The 18736-nt window shown below is 37.5% G+C and overlaps 1 protein-coding gene across 3 annotated transcripts in view; it reads right to left on the bottom strand.

The window, feature by feature from the left end:
- MYO3A (myosin IIIA) overlaps window positions 1-18736 on the bottom strand; it is a 114645-nt gene that overhangs the window by 58949 nt on the left and 36960 nt on the right. For all 3 annotated transcript variants that reach the window (XM_053996341.1, XM_053996349.1, XM_053996357.1), the window contains exons 6-9: window positions 9413-9489; window positions 8022-8167; window positions 7008-7073; window positions 6456-6611 (exon numbers count right to left, since the gene is read on the bottom strand). In XM_053996341.1, the coding sequence (XP_053852316.1) occupies window positions 6456-6611; window positions 7008-7073; window positions 8022-8167; window positions 9413-9489 (445 nt within the window). The remainder of the gene's footprint in view (window positions 1-6455; window positions 6612-7007; window positions 7074-8021; window positions 8168-9412; window positions 9490-18736) is intronic.

Raw genomic sequence — 18736 nt, forward strand, 5'->3', positions numbered from 1 at the left:
TACATAAAATCGATCCTCCTGTAATCCTCTTCAGCTGACATTATGAGAACACTAGCTCTTGTTGGACTAGATTATATTCTCCATTCTCCAGAGTACATAAGAGTGGCAGATTTGCAGAACACAATATTTTTCCACTTTACTGTCAAAGGGCACAGACCCCTCAAGGGCAGTTATACTGCTTCACTCCAACCACTCAAAAAAACCCACATCAGTGCTGTTGACATCAGTGCTGAAGTTTCATTAAAATCATGCACATAGACATTGTGAACTGAAATAACCATGCATCTCTGCTCTGCTCAAAAATATATTGGAGGCATTGGATTTTACAAGCATGCCCAACAAGCAATTCAGGCAGCTAAAGGCCAGAAACTTCAATGCAGTAAGGACAAGAAAATGAGTCAAGGCAGCATTGTTTCTGTGCACTCTCAGTGCTCCCCTCCCCCTACTTATCTTTCAAGATTCAGTTAAATCAAAATGAGGCAACCACAGCTTTTCTTCTTCAAATTGTCAGAATGTATTTAAAATATTTCTGATAGTTCCAAAAATACCATGAAAAGGAAAGTGTGACTCATGATGCCCTGCTGAACTCTCTGCCTAAACTCGTTGGAGAATCATCTACAGACTAAGAAGCGACAGGAAAAGGGTTGGCCTTAGTCTGAGTGTAAAGAAGAAACTAAAAATAATGAAGTTTTTGTAAGGTGAAGGTGGAAACAGCTGTACACCTCCCAGAAGTTACAAACAGTAGTAAAATGACAAAGAGGCAACACAGAGAAACCTCTACAGGATCTGTCATTGCTGGTGATTCTATTTCTCTGGAGGCTGAACAAAGCACTATTAATTCACACTTAAAATCAGGGTTTTTTTTCTTCACAGATATATCTTTTGAAATCTGCTTAAATAAAACTACAGTCTGCTATCTATGAAATATCTGTACCTGACTTAGAAAGTGTAGCACTTCAGTGATAAGTCTCCAGCTGCATCTGCACAATGCTCTGCAGACAAACCTGTGTTCCCCTCTGTATTTAAATGATTGACAGCACTGAGACTACAGGCTGCAGTCTCAGGGAGCTGTGCTGCAGCTCATGCAATGTTTCTGAGAGCACACTGTTGCCCTGCAGAGCTATAGGGCTTTTGATTCAGAGGTGGCCTGTGCCCAGCTCTGCACAATCTGTTTGACAAAGCTTGTGCTGCTTTTCCATGACCTGTAAATAAAGCAGATTATTATTCCTTCACAACAGCCTCAAGAAACAGCTGTATCCCTGACAAATTTCAGGGGGAAGTATGTGTTCTTAACTGAGGAAATAGGAGCTCTCTAAAAGGAGAATCCCCCTCTTTGGGATTAGCTCCTCATGAGTCAGGCCCACACACTGTGCTTAGAGCCATATTGAGATGATAAAGGGGAAGCTCCATGGGTACGAAATGCCTGCTGAAGTGTCCCACCTTCAGGAGAAATGAGCTGCTGAGCAAGTGGACTGGCACAACAGTACAGTACCACTTGCAGGGCATTTTTCCTGAGGAATTCTGAGTGCAGGAGGAACATCTTCCTCCTGTTTTCTTTAGAAGGTAAACTATTCTTCCTTCAGGCATTGCTGTTGTCCATTGTGTTATACAGAAGAACATAGAGATATGTTTTAGCTATGGGACTGAAGATCAGATTATTCTAAGGCCTTTGTTCCCAGAACTCCCTACTGCTTCTACAGCCTGAAAGAATTTTGCAGCACAGCCAGCCCTCCAACGTAGGAGTGTCCTCAATGCAGAAGCACACACTTCTTGATATAACAAAGGTCACACTGAGTTCCAGGAGAGGAAGAACTGGCCTGAAGGGATCAAAGATTGAACTGGAATTCCAAAGCCCCCCATTTCAGCCACTACTCCCATTCAGATATCATCTGGAGACCTAGGCCTGTCAGCACTGGACTCTCTGTGTACTGTCTTGTACTGCTCCTCATATTGTCTTTGTCAAGCCAGCATGGTGATCTCCCATCCTCTCCTACAGCCTGTCCTGCAGAGCTGAGCTTGAAGGATTGCTGTCAGCTGCTTTCCACTGACAGCATGAGTCAGAGAGACTGGGACAGAGTGAACATAGAAAATGGGTGACACAAGTCTGTGCAATCAGGAAAAGTCACAAAAGGAAACTTTATGGTACTCTCTGCTTTTAATAGGGGTCAATAAATTGACAGCCACCTTTGTGCATTTTGTACATGAACTTCTATGAAATTATCTCCCTGGCCTTTCCAAACAGTTTAACAGAGCAACTGTTTAGTATTCTGTTACTGATTTCAGTGCCAACCCTATAAGGCCAATACAGGAGGACAAACGCCTAAGAAAATAATTCAGCTCACCCAAAACTTTGCATCATTTTGCAGTAGAATAGGTCTCTTTCCCATAATTACTCAGAGAGTATCTAAAGATAACTCTTAATCTGGGGACCAGAGTCATTTGCTGAAATCTAGGTGCACTGAATATCCCTTGTATGTACAGCTCATTTCTGGAATGACTCACAATTCCCAGGAAATACACAATGTACTAATCATTGCATGTTTCCACAGAGATTATTGTAAAAGCAGTCAAGAAGAAGACAGCCAAACAATTCAAGATAAAAGTCTTACAAGCCTGACTGTCAGGTGTAGATGCGACAGTTCTGAAGGTTATTTCAAAGGCAGCTATTTCTGTTGCAGAGTAAAATTCTTTACAATGCAGGGATTTTTTCCCTCTTTTGGCCTAGCAAGAAGTGTATTTTTAGAACTGTTTTGGAGTATATACTGCAGTACTCATTTTTAATAACTATTTTCATCACTAATTATATATTTTAACTATAAATATAGCTATATATAAATATATAAATAATATATATAACTATAAATATAACTATACTGCTATACTGAAAGCCCTTGTCAAGCTCAGGGCCCCTGTCCTGCAAGTGACTTTCCTCACAAAAAACCCACCAAAATTAATTGCACTTAGTATGCAACTTTGCCTGCTTCACATCTTCTCTAATGTGATTTTAGCCCATATAGTATATCTCATACAGCATATTTGATATATAGCTCATATATCATTCTCAGCAGCAGATTTTAAAGATGCTATGGGAAAATGTTAACGTATCAAGGGATATTTTCTCCTGCTATTCCCATTGTCATTTCAGCCTGAGTTCTGAGCTAGGAAAGGTTAAGTTGCCAATAGATATTTTTAGCATTAAAAAATGATGATTTTAGAGAAAAATGTACTGCATTTGCTCAAAGTAAAAAGTGGAATTTTGAATGAAGATCATTGTTAATACTCATGCTTTTTTGAGTCTTGAGTAGCACAAGATATTCTAGTGCTAGAACACTGCTCAAAGGCTACTGAAAAACCACTATTACCTTCTATGACTTTGATTAAACCTGGAGACAGGCTGTAGCACATTGCCATCTAAAGTTTTATCAGTGTTAATTGAAATTTCTCTGGTTAGTCAGGTGGTTGGTGGGCTCTCTTCCTCCCGTTGTTTCTATTTTCCCACCTCTTGAGAGGATGCAGTACAATGCAAGACCTAAACCTTGGTTTCTCTTCACTAGAATAACAACACTGGGAAGGTTCTGAGGGCCCTCATGACTCGGTGACTCCTCAGTGTTGGAAAATACCTCAGGAACAATGGTGCCAATAGGAGAGACTTCAGGGTGGCTTCACTCTGTGCCTAGAGATTACACACCCTTCCTGAGTACACACAGTGCACAAGGACCTGATCTGAGGGTAAGGCCCTCTGCAAAAAACCCATGAGAACATGACATAAAGTAGTGAGCTTTTCTTTTTGAACTCTATCAATGGCACATTCAGCAAACAGCAAGGTAAGATCACAAGCACATCAACAGACTCCTGCTGCAGAAAGCAGTCAAAACCAAATTGCACCTCAGCCCAATGGGCTAAGAAGGTGACTTGATTTTGAGTGAAAACAGAAATAGTGCAGCCAATAAAACCTAGTGGCTGGACCTCAGCTATTAATTTTTTTTTCTTTTGAAATACAAAACTGCAATTAATGAAGTAAAATTTGATGAGGAGAGTAAACACATTCAAAGAAAATAACCGGATTCCTAATTTTCAGCTTTAACTCAATATTACCAAGTTTTATTGACTTTATATTCCAATGCCCGTTTATACAACACAATACAGGTAGCAGGATTTCTTCTCTCAGTAGAAGGAAAAGATCTTTAATCCCTTAAACTACCTGCCTCCCACTGTCACTGCCATTGTCAAGGAGGAGAGTTATGCCTTCAAATTAGGCACTGAGAGAGTGTGAGCTCGAGATCAGGAAGACATTTTACAAGAAAAGTTGCCAGCAACCACTGAAAGTTCAGAAATTTCACAGTAGGACCCTAACAGTGCTAGAATAGCATAAACAAGAAAAGAGCAGCTCTTCCAGGGGACTTGTCACTATAACACTTATGTCTTGATTCTAAATCAGACTTACATGGTACTTCTGTACAGATATTGCTTTTAACACCATTTGCTTTGTGCAAATTAAAGGTCAGAAGATACATATGATTAGTAATAAAAGACTTTTTAAAAAGCATGACTACTGAATTTAAAGATCTTTGCATAATCTCTTATCATTGACAGCAGAAAAAAACTTCAAATGCTGTTCTGTAGTCAGTCATACAGCGTATTTCACAAAATTACAAAATCACAAAATCATTTATGTTAGAAATACTACTTGTTAGAATTTTAAACTGCTAAACAGAAATATGGGCTTTGCTCAGTTTAACCCTACCATTTAAATTACACTCTGAATTAAATAACTACATTTTTTGCACAGATTCAAATAAGAAACTATGGGGTTTTTTTAATTATTATTTTGAAAGAGAAAATTCTGTTTTCCTTTGGGAAATTTGACATAAAAGTTACACTTGATCAACTATAAAAGCATAAGTAACTTCATCACATGGTAATATATTCCATTAAATTCTAATGAAGAGCCATCAGCTTATAAAACACAGTTTAAACAGGACAGAGAAAATACCAGTAGATCATCCTGTTCTTGTGCCACCTGACTGCTCTGTACACATGTAAATTGGGCCACCTTCTTTATGTTTGTATTGTACAGAAAACAAAAAAAGTTCATGTAGTTTGCTTTATGCAGCATTTACATGAAAAAAATAAAGGATTTGGAAAAAAAAAGAATATGGAAACAAATGTGAGTTCTCTAAATTTGGTTAAAAAATCACAATAGCTGATTGACTGGAAGCTTGATTTTTTTCAAAATTATTTAGGCTTTAAAAAGACTAATATCACAAGTGTTAACAATATTTCAATTCATATAATCTCATAGTTTGGACTTATTTTACCACATATCATCTCCCTGTGATTTATAAATAAATGCTATTTAAAGCCTGGATTATGTTGCTGGTTTAGTGCTCGGCACTGACATCCAATAAGCTTACTTGTATTCAAGAATCTTTCTGGATTAAGCAAATGTCAAGTCTGCAATATCTAGAGCATATAAATCCAGTCTGAAGCTTAAATGTAAGCCAAATGCATAGTTTTATACTGCAATGTCAGAAAAGAGAAAGCACTATTCCTCCCATATCCAATTAAAGTTGAAAAAACTTCAATATCATTATTATTTAGAAATATATTTTTACTATTATCTTCAAAGCATAGAGTAAATAGAAAATTCTCCAGAACTAGAACTGAAGTCTGCTGTATATATTGTTACTTGAAATGTGTGAAAGGAAATGTGGCAGATTTTAACAAGCTTTTTCCACATCGATAATAATGCTAAAATGTCTTTTAAATTTCATGTTCCATTAAAAAAAAAGTAAAAGCACCATGCTTTTCCTTGAAGCAGGAGCAGTCATACCAGTAGTACTTCAATACTATTCTACAACATTTCACATCTGATACATGAGTATATTATATGGAGTTTTTTCAATTGTAAAAGTGAGCCAAGACATTTTTAAGTATTTTAAATAAAAGCCATCAGGTGTAAAGTGATTTGTTTAGAATTGATATCACTTAAAAGAAAGAAAGTTTCCATTCAAGAAGACATAAGATTTGAAGTTTGCAAAACACAGTCTGTTAGGACTATCATTTATTTCAGTCAGAAACATCCAATTCCAGCAGGAACCTGACTAGCTGGCTTTAGCACACTTGCTCAAACTAAACATTAGCTGACCATGCAAATGTATGAAAATACCAAACATTAATTTCACCTAACCTTAGCTTTCTAAAAGCTGGGGTCTAAGACTATATCTTGAGACACAGAAGAAAGAGAAGGCACTTCTAAAGATTGTTTCATCCCCCGTGTGAATCATGATGCCTCTCTCTTTTGACTGGCAGTACAGGGGATCCCAAATATTAAGCTTTCTGTTTTTTTGCCATCTAAAGTTATAAGGGTTGAATCTTTCTCTGAGTGCTAGTCATTCTGAAACAGGGGAAGTATCAAAATTGACCCAACTGGTCCACTCTTTAGCTACTTTTACCTTGCCTTTTCAGTGACTCCCATTTGCTGATGAACATCAATAAATTCCATGAGTTGCCTTTGTAGCACGTTTTCTTTTCCTTCAATTTGCTTAATAAAATCATGCTGCAAAAGAGTAGATACTGTTGGACGCTTCTCATAATCTTTAGTCAAGCACCTGTGCTGGCAGAAAAAAACATATGATCATTGAGGGTTCGCAGTTAAGTTTTGAAATGCTTGTCTGGAGTTCATTCATGCCTCCACAATAAATGTATCTGTCTTAATCAAAACAGCTCTGCACTGAAAACTGATACAACTTCACACAACTGATGAGTCCAAAAAGTTAAATTATTACATTTTAAAACTAAATATTCTTTAACTTAGAAAATCTCAAGGGTGTTGAAATGCTATTTCATGTTTTAAATACAGAGCCTCACTTGGAAGTCAAACTGGATTTACTAACTAGCCTTTTAAGGGAGAGTATTAGTTGCAACAGATTTCTACAAAACCCCTTTTACACAAGACATTTACACACGTTCCATATTCAACCAGAGTGGTCTCAGTTGTTACTCACTTGTTAATGAAGTCATTGAATTCAGGTGACCACAGTTCAGGCTGCTGTAGCGTTGGAGGAGGATTCCTGCAAAGGTCAGTGCGCTGATAAGTTAATAAGCTACTCACTTGACAAAAACAATGTGTGAAGGCAGGCTGAGTAATGAGTTTTAGAATGCCACCGAAAAAAGATATTGATTTCCACTGGTAAAAGGAGCATGGGTAGATGATGCAATGCCTCACTGGTTCTCCTCCTTTACATAACTAATAAGGAGAAATAGCATTAATATAATTTACCAAATGTAGCTAAGAATCACTGTGATTCTTTTCAATCAAATCAATAAAAAGAAATTAAACTAAGAACCCATTAATCACTATTCACTTGTAATGGCAAGTTCCTTTTTTCGAGCCTGAAACAATATACTTAGAAGAAATTTTAAAAAGCAATTATATTATAAGTTTTCTCAGAAGAACTGAATTCATCAACTTGCTGAACAAAGTGTCCAAAGGAATTGGTTCTTTATTAATTATTCCTCATTCCTCAGAAGATAATCGAAAGTGAAGGTTTAAATGTAGATCTATTGTAAATGGATATACTGCTTTCTTTTCTAATGTTAGAGCTGTTTACTCTAGGTGTTAATTTAGTTGAAACGGTCTTGACAGTTTTTTTCCATTCAGAGATGCCATTTTCACTGAGTATGGTCGTGAAGACAAAAGGAATGACCAGCCAAGAGACAAGGTCCCTTACAGTCTCTTTTCAATCAACCATAACTGCTTTTCTTCAAGTGCTGCTTAATGTTTACTCTATCGCTCTCAGGTTTTACTTAAAGGAACGAAAGGGTATTGATTGTATATTTGCTCCAGGGCAGAAAGGTGGGCAAAGTATTTTAAACCTACCTTCTCGTATAAATAAAATAAAGAAAAGTCTAAGTTTGAAGAAAGCAAACTTTTGGGAAGCAAAAACTTTTGGAAAACAAACTTTAAGGAAAAAGTTCAGTCTTTAACCCACCAAAAACCAAACAAATCAAGCTATTACCTTGGTATTTTGAAGAGTGCCCTCATGGGGTGCAAATCAGCAAGGGGTGGATCTCCATCTCCCAACTCTATTGCAGTAATACCCAGTGACCATGCATCACATCTAGCATCATAGGAGCTATCTAGCTGCTGCTCACAGGCAATCACCTGTTGGAGTAAAAGACAGGGATGGTTAAATGTCCACATTTAAGAGCACACCCACAGTTGCCAGAATCTCTTACAGATAAACAGATATGCACACATTTAGAAAGCTAAAGCATCCATCCAATTGCCGAAACCCCCTGAATATTTAAACTAGAGGAAGCAGGTGTCCATGAACACCACATTCTCTGGGCAGATGATCTCTAATTTGGAGAAAGGGTACAAATTCATGGCTATTTCAGTTGAATAAATTGCATCCCACAACTGAGGAAGTAGAAGGAAACTCAGGAACTCTACAACTCTTTATATGGATTATTCTTGCTAAGTATTATTGTAAGTATACTGCTCTCTCTATGAAGTAAAACAATCAGGAAAGCAGAAGCTGGATTTACTATCTCTTACTGGGTCCTTATTCAACCAAATCAGCCCATTTCCAGATCAAGTGGATCTGGACAAAATTCATTAGATCACAGCAAAGTATTTACCTTCAAATACATTTCAGCTCATCCGTAATGCTGGATGAATCTAGAAGTTTTCATCCCATTAGCTGCAGATCTAAACCAACATGTATGCCACTAGTTATATGGCTAGATCTATGTGTATGAACAGAATGTGTTGATAAAAATAAATATGTATAAACAGAGTAGTTTCATGTGCTATAAACAGATGTACTTGCATGTGTTTGTGTGCACACAAATACTCTAAGTAGATAAGCTTATTTATAGGGAAATATTTTTCCTGTCTCATCTTAAAATGTATTTTTATATGCTTCAATTTCAGTTAGGAAAAACCTCCACAGAATCATAGTGCATCTTCTTCATTCGTAATAACCTTTTCCATTTCTTGCTGAAGCAAGTATGGATCTATAGTATTAAAAACATTCCAGGTGCAGAAGTCAAAAAAATAGAGGCTATAATGTGTCACAGTACCATCCTGGAGTCCTTCCATCCACTAGGAGATAGCTATAGTTTCAGAGCTTGAAAGGCCGGAAAGTATCAATAGTAGTACTCTATTCTTCAACATTTTAGTATACATTTCAGAGTCTTGCTCCCTGTCTCTAATCTTGTAATTTCAAAACCAAACCTCATTTTAACTTAATTCTTGCAAACATGTAAGACAGAAAGGTTTAAAACACTTTTTTTCAAGGACATTGCTGTTTCATTTGGTGAAAGGACCAGGAAGAAAGACAAAGAGCAGAAATGCAGAATACAGCAGCTCGAGTACCAGTGACAAAATGTTTTGAAACCTGACCTCTGGAGCCATCCAGAATGGGGTGCCCACGGAAGTGTTCCGACGGAGACGAGTGCTGGTCAGCTGAGCAGACACACCTGGAAGAATGAGGGGAAGCTATCATCAGAGCAGTGGCTGTTTCCATCCAAGACAGCCCTTCTGAAGGGTGGCATCCTCATCTTGTCATGCTACAACTTCCTGCACAGGTGAATCTCAGATACATCTTTCCAGTTCTCTGGAAAGAGAGGCCCAGTCCTGAAAGGTTCTCCGCATTCTTTCTTCCAGTGGCTTCAGCAGGACTGGGACTTAGTCCCAAATGAGCATTTGATTAGTAATCTGACTCCATATATTTTGACTGGTTAATTAAACGTTTGCTATATCCTGTTTCAAGAGAGCAGTAAAACACCTTAGGGAGAGTGGAAAAGTGCTGTACCTTCCACGGCTTCTAATGTTCAATACTGACACTGCCCTCTGTTTAGTTTTATATATACATATATATATATATATATATATATATATATATATATATAATGTTAACACTATAAAAGATAACTATTCTAGTCTCTTAACAGCTCTGCCATAAAAAAGAAACAACAAAACAGTGAAACCTCAAAATTTCTTACAAAAGCAGAAGTCTCTCCATGCTCAAAGCACATTCTCAAAGCAACAATCCTGTAAATCAGCTTTGCAATATGAGCTGTAGTTTAGGGAATTAACTATTTCAGGCCAAGGGTTGGAAAGTGAACTCTGAAGTTCAATGATTCCTTGCAGTTTTGAGTTAGAAGACACTGAAATATTAGAAATTCAAGTGGGCTATAGCACAATTCTGAGCAGCCTGCCACCAATTTCCTTCCTAAAAAACAAGGGTGTACTGGTTGGAAATAGCTCTAGTGCATGCAAAGGGAAAAGTACAACATGGAAAAAAACAGCCCCTCAGCCAGCATGCCCTAAACTATTATGGATTTATGAGTCACAAACAATGGTGAAGTCCACACATGGAGAAAAACAGCCCTTCAGCTAGCAAGTCCTAAACTATTATGGATTTGAGTAATAGCTAAAGTGAGGTCCACCAGAGGCATATTCTGAAGAGCTGATGCCATGGATGGCCAGAAAGGTCCTGTGCTCTACATACACATACTCCAGCCTCAGTCTGACTGACACTGGAGCTCACTTATTTTGCCTTCATACATACATCTGCTTTTTCTTTAAAAGGTAAAACGACTCGGTTTCACTCTGTGAGTTCTACTTCATTGTTCTGAAACACATGAAGCTCCAGTGAGCACCACTGTCTAGTTTCAATTCTGTATTGTCTGATTTGAAAATGCTTGACCTTCTCTTCCTGAAAAACCTGCAGACAGTTCATAACAAGAGCAATTCACATTAACTATCCAATGGAAATATTAACTAAACCTCTGTTAGGGCAGGGTTTGATTGTTTTCAGTATAGGTAAGAAACCATAGAGAGCTTGATCTGTTTTTTCACTCTAAAGCTATATGTTCAGCTCTGATTCACTAAATATCTGCATTTGGCTCTCACAGAAAAGTATGCAACACCTGAAAATAAAGACTGCAAGGAATACCCTGCCTGTTCCTTTGAGATAAATGCAACCACTGCAGCTGCTTCCCTCTAGTCTAAACCAGCCTTGAGAAAGTTCAATCTTTTTCTCTCTTTGTGTCTGCAGAAAGTCCAATACACAGTGTTATGCATCATGGGAAGTAGGACAATGTGAGTCTTAGCACAAAGTCCATCAATCCTACTTCTACTCAGCTAAGCAGGAGCTTTGTTTTTGCCATCTCAAGGAGTTGTCTGAGATCCAGCTTCCGGCTCACAGTCTGTGGCTGTTCTGGGCTCCCAGAAAAACATGTCACACATCACCTCACCTCTGAAACCACTGCAGGGATGCCAACAGACATTAATATGTGAGATCCTTGATTTCAGAGGGAGCTGAGGCTACTCTCCCTTCCTCCATATTGTGGGAGTCCCCTGTGCAAAGCTCTTTTTTTTTGCAGTCTTGGACAAGGATATGAGATTCAGATCTGCAGGCAAAGAAAGACACTGACTATATTTTTATGATTCCACTGTCAGATTTTATAAATAATCATAACCTTCTGTAGAGATAAGGAACAAAATTTAAATGTACATTAATGTGTTCAGTCTTCTCTGTCTATGCACTGTTGGGTTTTTTCCCCTCTTCAAACTGTAATTATTAAATGAACTTAAGATTTTTTCCTCCTCACCCTTCTTTCATTTCAGTAAAAAACTGATTTAATTTGAATTGTTCACCACTTTCTTTAGGCTCTTGGGGGTTTTGTGTGCTTTTTGTTTGGTTGTTTTTTTTAATCCTTTTGCTCTCAGCATTAAAGTGGCATTTTAGATTATGCAGTGTAGGTCTTATGACAAATGATATTTCCTTGGGCTTTTTCTATGTATAGAGGAAAGATGATGTAATTCCACACTTAGTAACATTTCTTCCACCATTTCAGTAACCAGTCAAGCATATAGCTGGCCACTTCTTTTAACCTACATATTTTCAAACAAAACCATCTTGCTCCTCCCCTCCCCATTTACTACTGCTTTGTTGCAAAATGAGCCAAATATTATCCTAAGAAAATCGAAAATATGTCTTATTACATATGTTTTATTACATATGAATTATTTTTTCTTATGAAAGTTAAGAGCTTTATAAATATGTGCATTAATAGTACCAAAGCACACCAAAAAGAAAACATTGTGCATATAGCTGCATTTCTTCTTTTTTTTTTTCAGGCACCATTTTACTAATAAAAACTGAAAATCAGGACACTTACACTATGAGTATTTTTCAAGGCTTTCATTGTGAAAACAGGCATATTGAAATAACCTTGCAAGTAAAGCCACAGGGCAGAAATTAGTTCCCTATTATTAGGAAAGACTTGTCTCTCAGTGCCCAACCTGAGCAGACAACATTATGATCTCAACTGGAAGGCTGTACAACATCCCCTTATGATGATGTCCTGTGACAGAAGTATGCCCATTTTAGTGCCTGATGCTAGTGAGGGAATGGCAAGCCCTAGTAAGTTGTACTAATCTCCCATTTGACACACAGCAGGGAGACTGCATTCATATATAACAATCTTGACCTTACCCCCACAGGCTTACACTCCTTTAGTTATTTCTTCCTTCTTTATTTGTGCCTTCAGTGTACACTCCACTACCAAAGCATCTTCACTGTGATCTTCTGTAGACTAAGAACATGTAACTCCATCATTCCTCAAGGTAGTGAGCCAAAAATGGCTCACACCGTTAACTCTGCAGATCTAAACAGGCCAAAATGCTTTGAATTATTTCTCAATCTTTTTTTAATCTCCCAGGGAAACAGATATGAAACAGCAGCAGTGTTTCACACTGCATTCACCTTAAGCTCTCTGGCAAGTATGTTTTGCCATTTTTGCTCCCTGTTGTAGGATGTGAAAAGTGGCCTCTCCTTCCACACCTCTTTGCGCAAAGGTGTGACGTCAGTCTTTTATCAGTCACTCAATTGCACCTTTTTTGTAGATCTGGAGGCAGCAGATCCTAATGGTCCCAGGTTTTCCTTTAGCACCTTAAGCTTCACTTTGAGAAGAAGCCACTATTCCTGTCAGGATGCAGACAGGGAAGTAACTACTTCCCTCTCAACAGTGGTGGAGTTATAACTCAATTCCTCTGTAATTGCTGATACCCTTTACACTGATTTCTTTGTTTGCTTATCTCAGGTTGTATTGGTGTAATGATACACATCCAGACAGAATATTTCAGACAGCTGCAATGCATACAAAATTAGAAGCAAAACCTCAATTATGCAATTCCTTCATACTACAAAATGACAAAAGACAACAGAGAAAGAATAATATTAAACCAAGGCAATTCTGGTAGTCCAAATGGCAAACATCACAACACACCATGTATGTAACTACATGTAAACACATATAGTGCAATCCCCACTAAGACTGTAAAAGGAGATGAAAGAGCTTCTCCCAACTTATCATTAATAGAAAGCATAAAGACATTTAATTGAAAATATTACTAACAGACCATAAGGACACAAATGACTTTACAAGAGATGTTTCAGAATCTTTCTGAAACAATGTCAATATTCAAAATTTCTTATGGATTACAAACTGACCCCAAAAGTAAACTTTTAAATAAAAAGGGCACAGAGACTATAGAGCTCAATACAATACTATACAACAGTGAGCTGTTGTGAGAAAAGTATGCATGAGAACTTCTGCTCAGTGATAAGGGCTCAAATTAAGTCTAGAACTAAAAATCAGTTTCTGACCTATAAGATGGAAATAAAGAAATAGGAAACGAAGTTGAAATGATGAGTCAAAAGTATTAGAATTTTCAGCAGTATTTTATGTTGGAAGGTGTTATGTTATGAAGAAGTATGACTTGCTTTTCATAAATCCATGCTACCTCCTCCCAATCAGCTTCTTGTTTGTCATAGTTTAGAAATGGTTTCCAGGATTATTGGCTCCATCACCTTCTGTGATGGAGATCATATTTGGGTCTGACCAGACTGTAGTTCTCTGAAACCTCCTTCTTGCCTTTATTGAAGATTGGAATTAAAGTAATTTTCTTCATTGCTTTAGGAATCTCCTCCAATCTCCAAGATGTCTCAAAGATTATTGGCAGTGATCTTGCAATGGCATCAACCAGTTCCCTCAGCACTCTTGGGGGCATCCCAACAGGCCCCATGGACTTGTGTCCACCCAATTCTTTTAAATGCTCTTTAATCTGATCCCCCTTTCCTGAAGGCACATTTGCCTTGCTCCAGACTTCCCACTCATCTCAGGGATCTGGGATTACAAGTTAAGACAAAGTGGCAAAGAAGAGATTAAGTGCCTCCACCTTTTCCATGTCCTTTGTCCACATTCTCCATCTTTCTGTATTATTTTGATGTACATAGTGTTTTACTGTTGAAAACAAATATTTCCCAAACCCTCAGGAAAACACACACTGTAGATGCAAATTTTTAACTGAAATAGGCATAACCAAAAGATAACCAAAAGGCCCAGAAAGATCAAAAGCTTAGTATCCAGGAAGACTATATATATAAACTGCCTGGGAGATGAAAAATCCATGGCATTTACTACAAAACCAAGAGTAAAAGGGGATAAAAAAGTTAATCTGTACTATCAAATACAAGTTGTATTAAATATAAATAATATATAAGTATAAGTATAACTATAACTATAAATGGATGCTAACAAAATGAAAGTCCATTGGCTTTCATGGTGAACTCACCATGATGTTTCAAGACAAAGAAAAAATATTTTTAAACATACAAGGAAAAAAATTAAAATCCTAAATCTGATACAGAATCATTAAAAGGTACATACTGATAATAAAAGGACAAACAGTGCCCTAAATAAAAGGCAGAACTTTCACCACATTTGTGAGATATATAATCTTTTTTTAAACAAAAGGGTTTAATACAATTTCTTTCTTTAATAAATCCAAGATCTTTCATTTACAGACTGGGCCTCCAGTAGAGCAGGTGACCACAGACTCCCCTCCACATGCTCCTGCCAGTTCAGTGCATCACACCACCCATAATTCTAATCAAATCTCATGCTTCAGGGCTTCAACTGGTTTCCTGAAAGGGATGCACAGGAACATTTGTTGTCCTGTTGCACAATTGGCCAGATGTACTTGGATAGGAGAACTACTCTTCTCTAGAGCCTCAGGGACTTGTACAGCTACACACAATCTGGCGCAGTATGATGGTGAGGAAATTCCTCCTTCTCAGATGCTGCCTTTCTTACACCTTTGATTTCAAACTGACTGCTGCTCTGACACCCAAAAAGGATGTTTTCCTCCCTGTATGACTAGCAAAACACTGGACATTTTTCTCATTGTTCTATGAATGTTTTTCCTGTTATGATAATCCTGACACAACACCTATGCTGTTGGAACAGAATATTTAAAATACCTCAGGACTGGAATACTCCAGTATAAGTAAGTCACTGGGTTCCATCTTCAGGTAAAAAATGAATGGCATTTAGTATACACAGATGAGACCAGAATGTTTCTAATAACCTCAAGAGACGACTGTTTTGTGACCCATGACAAAACCAAGTGGAAGTCTTTGCTGGCCAGAAAGGGCTATTTTCTCACTTCATGTGTCTCTGGCATCTGACACTAGCTTTCAGCATCAAGCTTCTTTAATGCTTAAGCCACCAGTGACATCCTTATGTGACTTAATCGAAGAAAATATTTGAAAGACCAAGTGAACAGCTTATCCTGGATATAGCATTTGGCCACATGATTTCTCTTTTTTATTACTGGACAGCACAAAGGTTTTCATTCAAACATGCCCCCCCCCAAAAATTTTTCAGGACTAAGCCTTTAACAAAGAATTAAACATTCAACAATGAAAAACCTCCACAGCTCAAGTCAATGCAATCCATCTTATCCCTGCTAACCCTGGGTTGAAAAATTTGGAACTATTACTTTGATTGGGTTCAAAGCAGTTTGACAAGCTGCTTGTGAAGAAAGCTTTCTTTAAAGTCTTTTACTTTTATTGGCTTCTGCCATGTCTCCTGCTGCATTTTAGCAGCAACATGTGAATGTCATGCTATATGGTATGCAGAAATGACAACACAATAACAGCCTGGTTTTGATCTGAACCAGTGAAGCAGATAGCTTTATTATGGATGTATGCTAGAATGACTAAGACAAATACAAGTCTTGTTATGACTCATTGCTTAAAGTAAGCTAAGGGCAGAAAGAAAATGATTTTATTTTTGAATACTTTCAAATTAAATTATTTTAATTAATTGTTTTATTTTTGCAGAATGATTCAGACAGCATTTATAGCTAATGCAGGGCAAGCACAAAAGGACACACTAGGATATTCTGACAACTCCAGAATAAGTCATCTACAAAAGTTTGGAACACTACTCAAGGTCATGCTGAGCTCCTCTTCAATGTCAGCAGGACATGCAAAGCTGAGAATGATGATATATATTAAAAGGGACAGAAACTGAAATGCCCCAACATTCAAACTTGGATCACTCACAACTGACTTCTCTGAGCACAAGGTGGCTCTAGACTCCCTCTGTTGCAGCCTGACCTGCGCAATCTCAGCACAGTCCTTAGGAGCCTTCTTGGCCTCTGCAATGCCACATGGCCCAGACACTTGCCAGGCTGAGCTGTGATCAGCCAACAAACTGCCTCTAACAAGGCTATTCGTGGTCATCTAGGTCATGCTAGGAATGGCCATAGCACTGTGTCACAGCAAGACAACATTAGAGCTGGTCAAGGGTCACGGTGAAAGGATGACACCCAGGGCCATGGTTCCCTGCCCAACCTCTGACCAGAGATTTCACATGCTTTTTTCCCCACAAGACCAGCAGAAAGTTCCCTCACAATCAGAAAACCAGGAGAGCTGAATAGTTAAAGAGATGGAATTATCAAGGTGCAGTTGTACCTCATTATTATTGACTCATTATTCCATGGAGACTGCTCCCATTGTTTTGGACAGTGTAACTGATTTTACTTCTCTTGTTTTGTCATTATAGCAGCTGCTGGCTCAGATACACTTCAAAAATTCAACCTGTTTAGCACATTCACAGGATTTTAAATATTTTGGCCCGTATTTCCATATCAGAATAGGCTTAAATATCATGGAACAATACTTAACAGAAATACCTGTGCATTCTAACTCATATTGATCAATTGTTATTGATCATCAGTAGTGGTAAGGCACTACTAACAATCCGTAATTTGTAAGGAAGAATAGTATAGCACTACTGAGACACAATACAGAATGTTGGCAGAATAACTCTTTCTAGAGGAAAAAAAACCCAATAAATTTATTTTAATTACTCGATTGAATTATGAAATTAATACTTGCATTTAGTATTGCCTAAATGAAATTATGTATACATTTTAAAGTAAACATAGAATGAATTTTAAAATATGCTATCAAAACAGTGTCTTGCCATTGACTAGTTTCACCAAATTGCAATTTTGAATAATAAGAATAATAATAAGGCCATCTAGGAATGCCAGTATTAAGATTTCTTTTTTTCTTAACTTTGAAAGACTTCAAATAGCTTTAAAGGAAGCTATTTTTTTTTATTTTTGGGTTATTATTCTGCTCTCCATAGCAGAATAATAACCCAATTACATTCCAAACACAACAGCTCTCCCCTGTCTACCTGCAGCTTCCAAATTACATAGAAGCAATAGTTCAAGTATTAAACAAAGCAAGATCAGTATGTCTAAATAGAGCAATACATATACGCTTCCCCAATTCATTTTTCCCCCAATGAGTTGTACTCAAGGTAAATCTCTAGCTGACCCTAGCTACTGTCCATTACAAAACTGTGCTAGCTATATGCAAAGTGAGATATCTGAAACTGCATTTGGAACGCCAAGAAAATATTAACACACAACTTCTACATCCAACACTGACACAAAAACAGAAAAATGCAAACTAAGTGTGTTTAAAGCACAAAAATCACCCTACCTTCACTATATATTCCATTAATATTACAATATATGCTTTAATTATACAACCTATTTATCCACAGTGCTAAAGGAACACTTGAAGACATTATTCTATTAACTGCAGCAACACAGCTTGTATTTTTCCACCATCTGCCAGCAGCAGTGAGATTGCATTACCTTTTTTCCATGTCTTCCACTGGAACCTGCTTTACATATTGAAAAACATAGATCTTTCCTATGTATTGCTTATCCAGAGCCTCTAGTGATGGAGAACTTTAGGTACTATTAACAAAACACCTAAGAAACTGAAAATGGACAGTGCCAACCTTTTTCAATATCCCCTTCCCCACTGTTACATTACTGGGCAAACTATGAGGAATCATGGGATCCCTTGTGGCTAGAAGTAGGCTTGAATTCTAAAGATTTAATGAGTCTGCCCACATTTTATTTTCCTTATGTGTACTTGAGTACTTCTAATATCCATCTAGATGTCTGACTTTTTTTCCCAATGACCTTTCCTGGTAATAACAGCAAAAGTCTAATTACATGTGGTATGTAAGTATGTTTGATGCATAGACAGGCATGGCCTTCAGAAAGAAACAGTGCTGCTGGAAAAATATGCATTTCTTAAGTGGGGGAGTATAATTTATATATTTTTTTTTAGATATTTCCAAGGCAACAGCTGTTCATCCTGAGATATTTCTAGTCTGAGAGAGCAGGTTTCAGTAGTCCTGAAGAAGTATGAGCTACCTGTGCTCTTGGTAAAGATTATCAGCCTAAAGGTCAACCCTCAAAAATATAGCTAAAGAGAAATTTTCCATCAGCATTACAGTCTTCTCTTTTTAGCTAAAACAGTCACTTTGCCAC

The sequence above is a fragment of the Vidua macroura genome, chromosome 1 (assembly GCF_024509145.1).
Source record: "Vidua macroura isolate BioBank_ID:100142 chromosome 1, ASM2450914v1, whole genome shotgun sequence".
NCBI classification, from domain to species: Eukaryota; Metazoa; Chordata; class Aves; order Passeriformes; family Viduidae; genus Vidua; species Vidua macroura.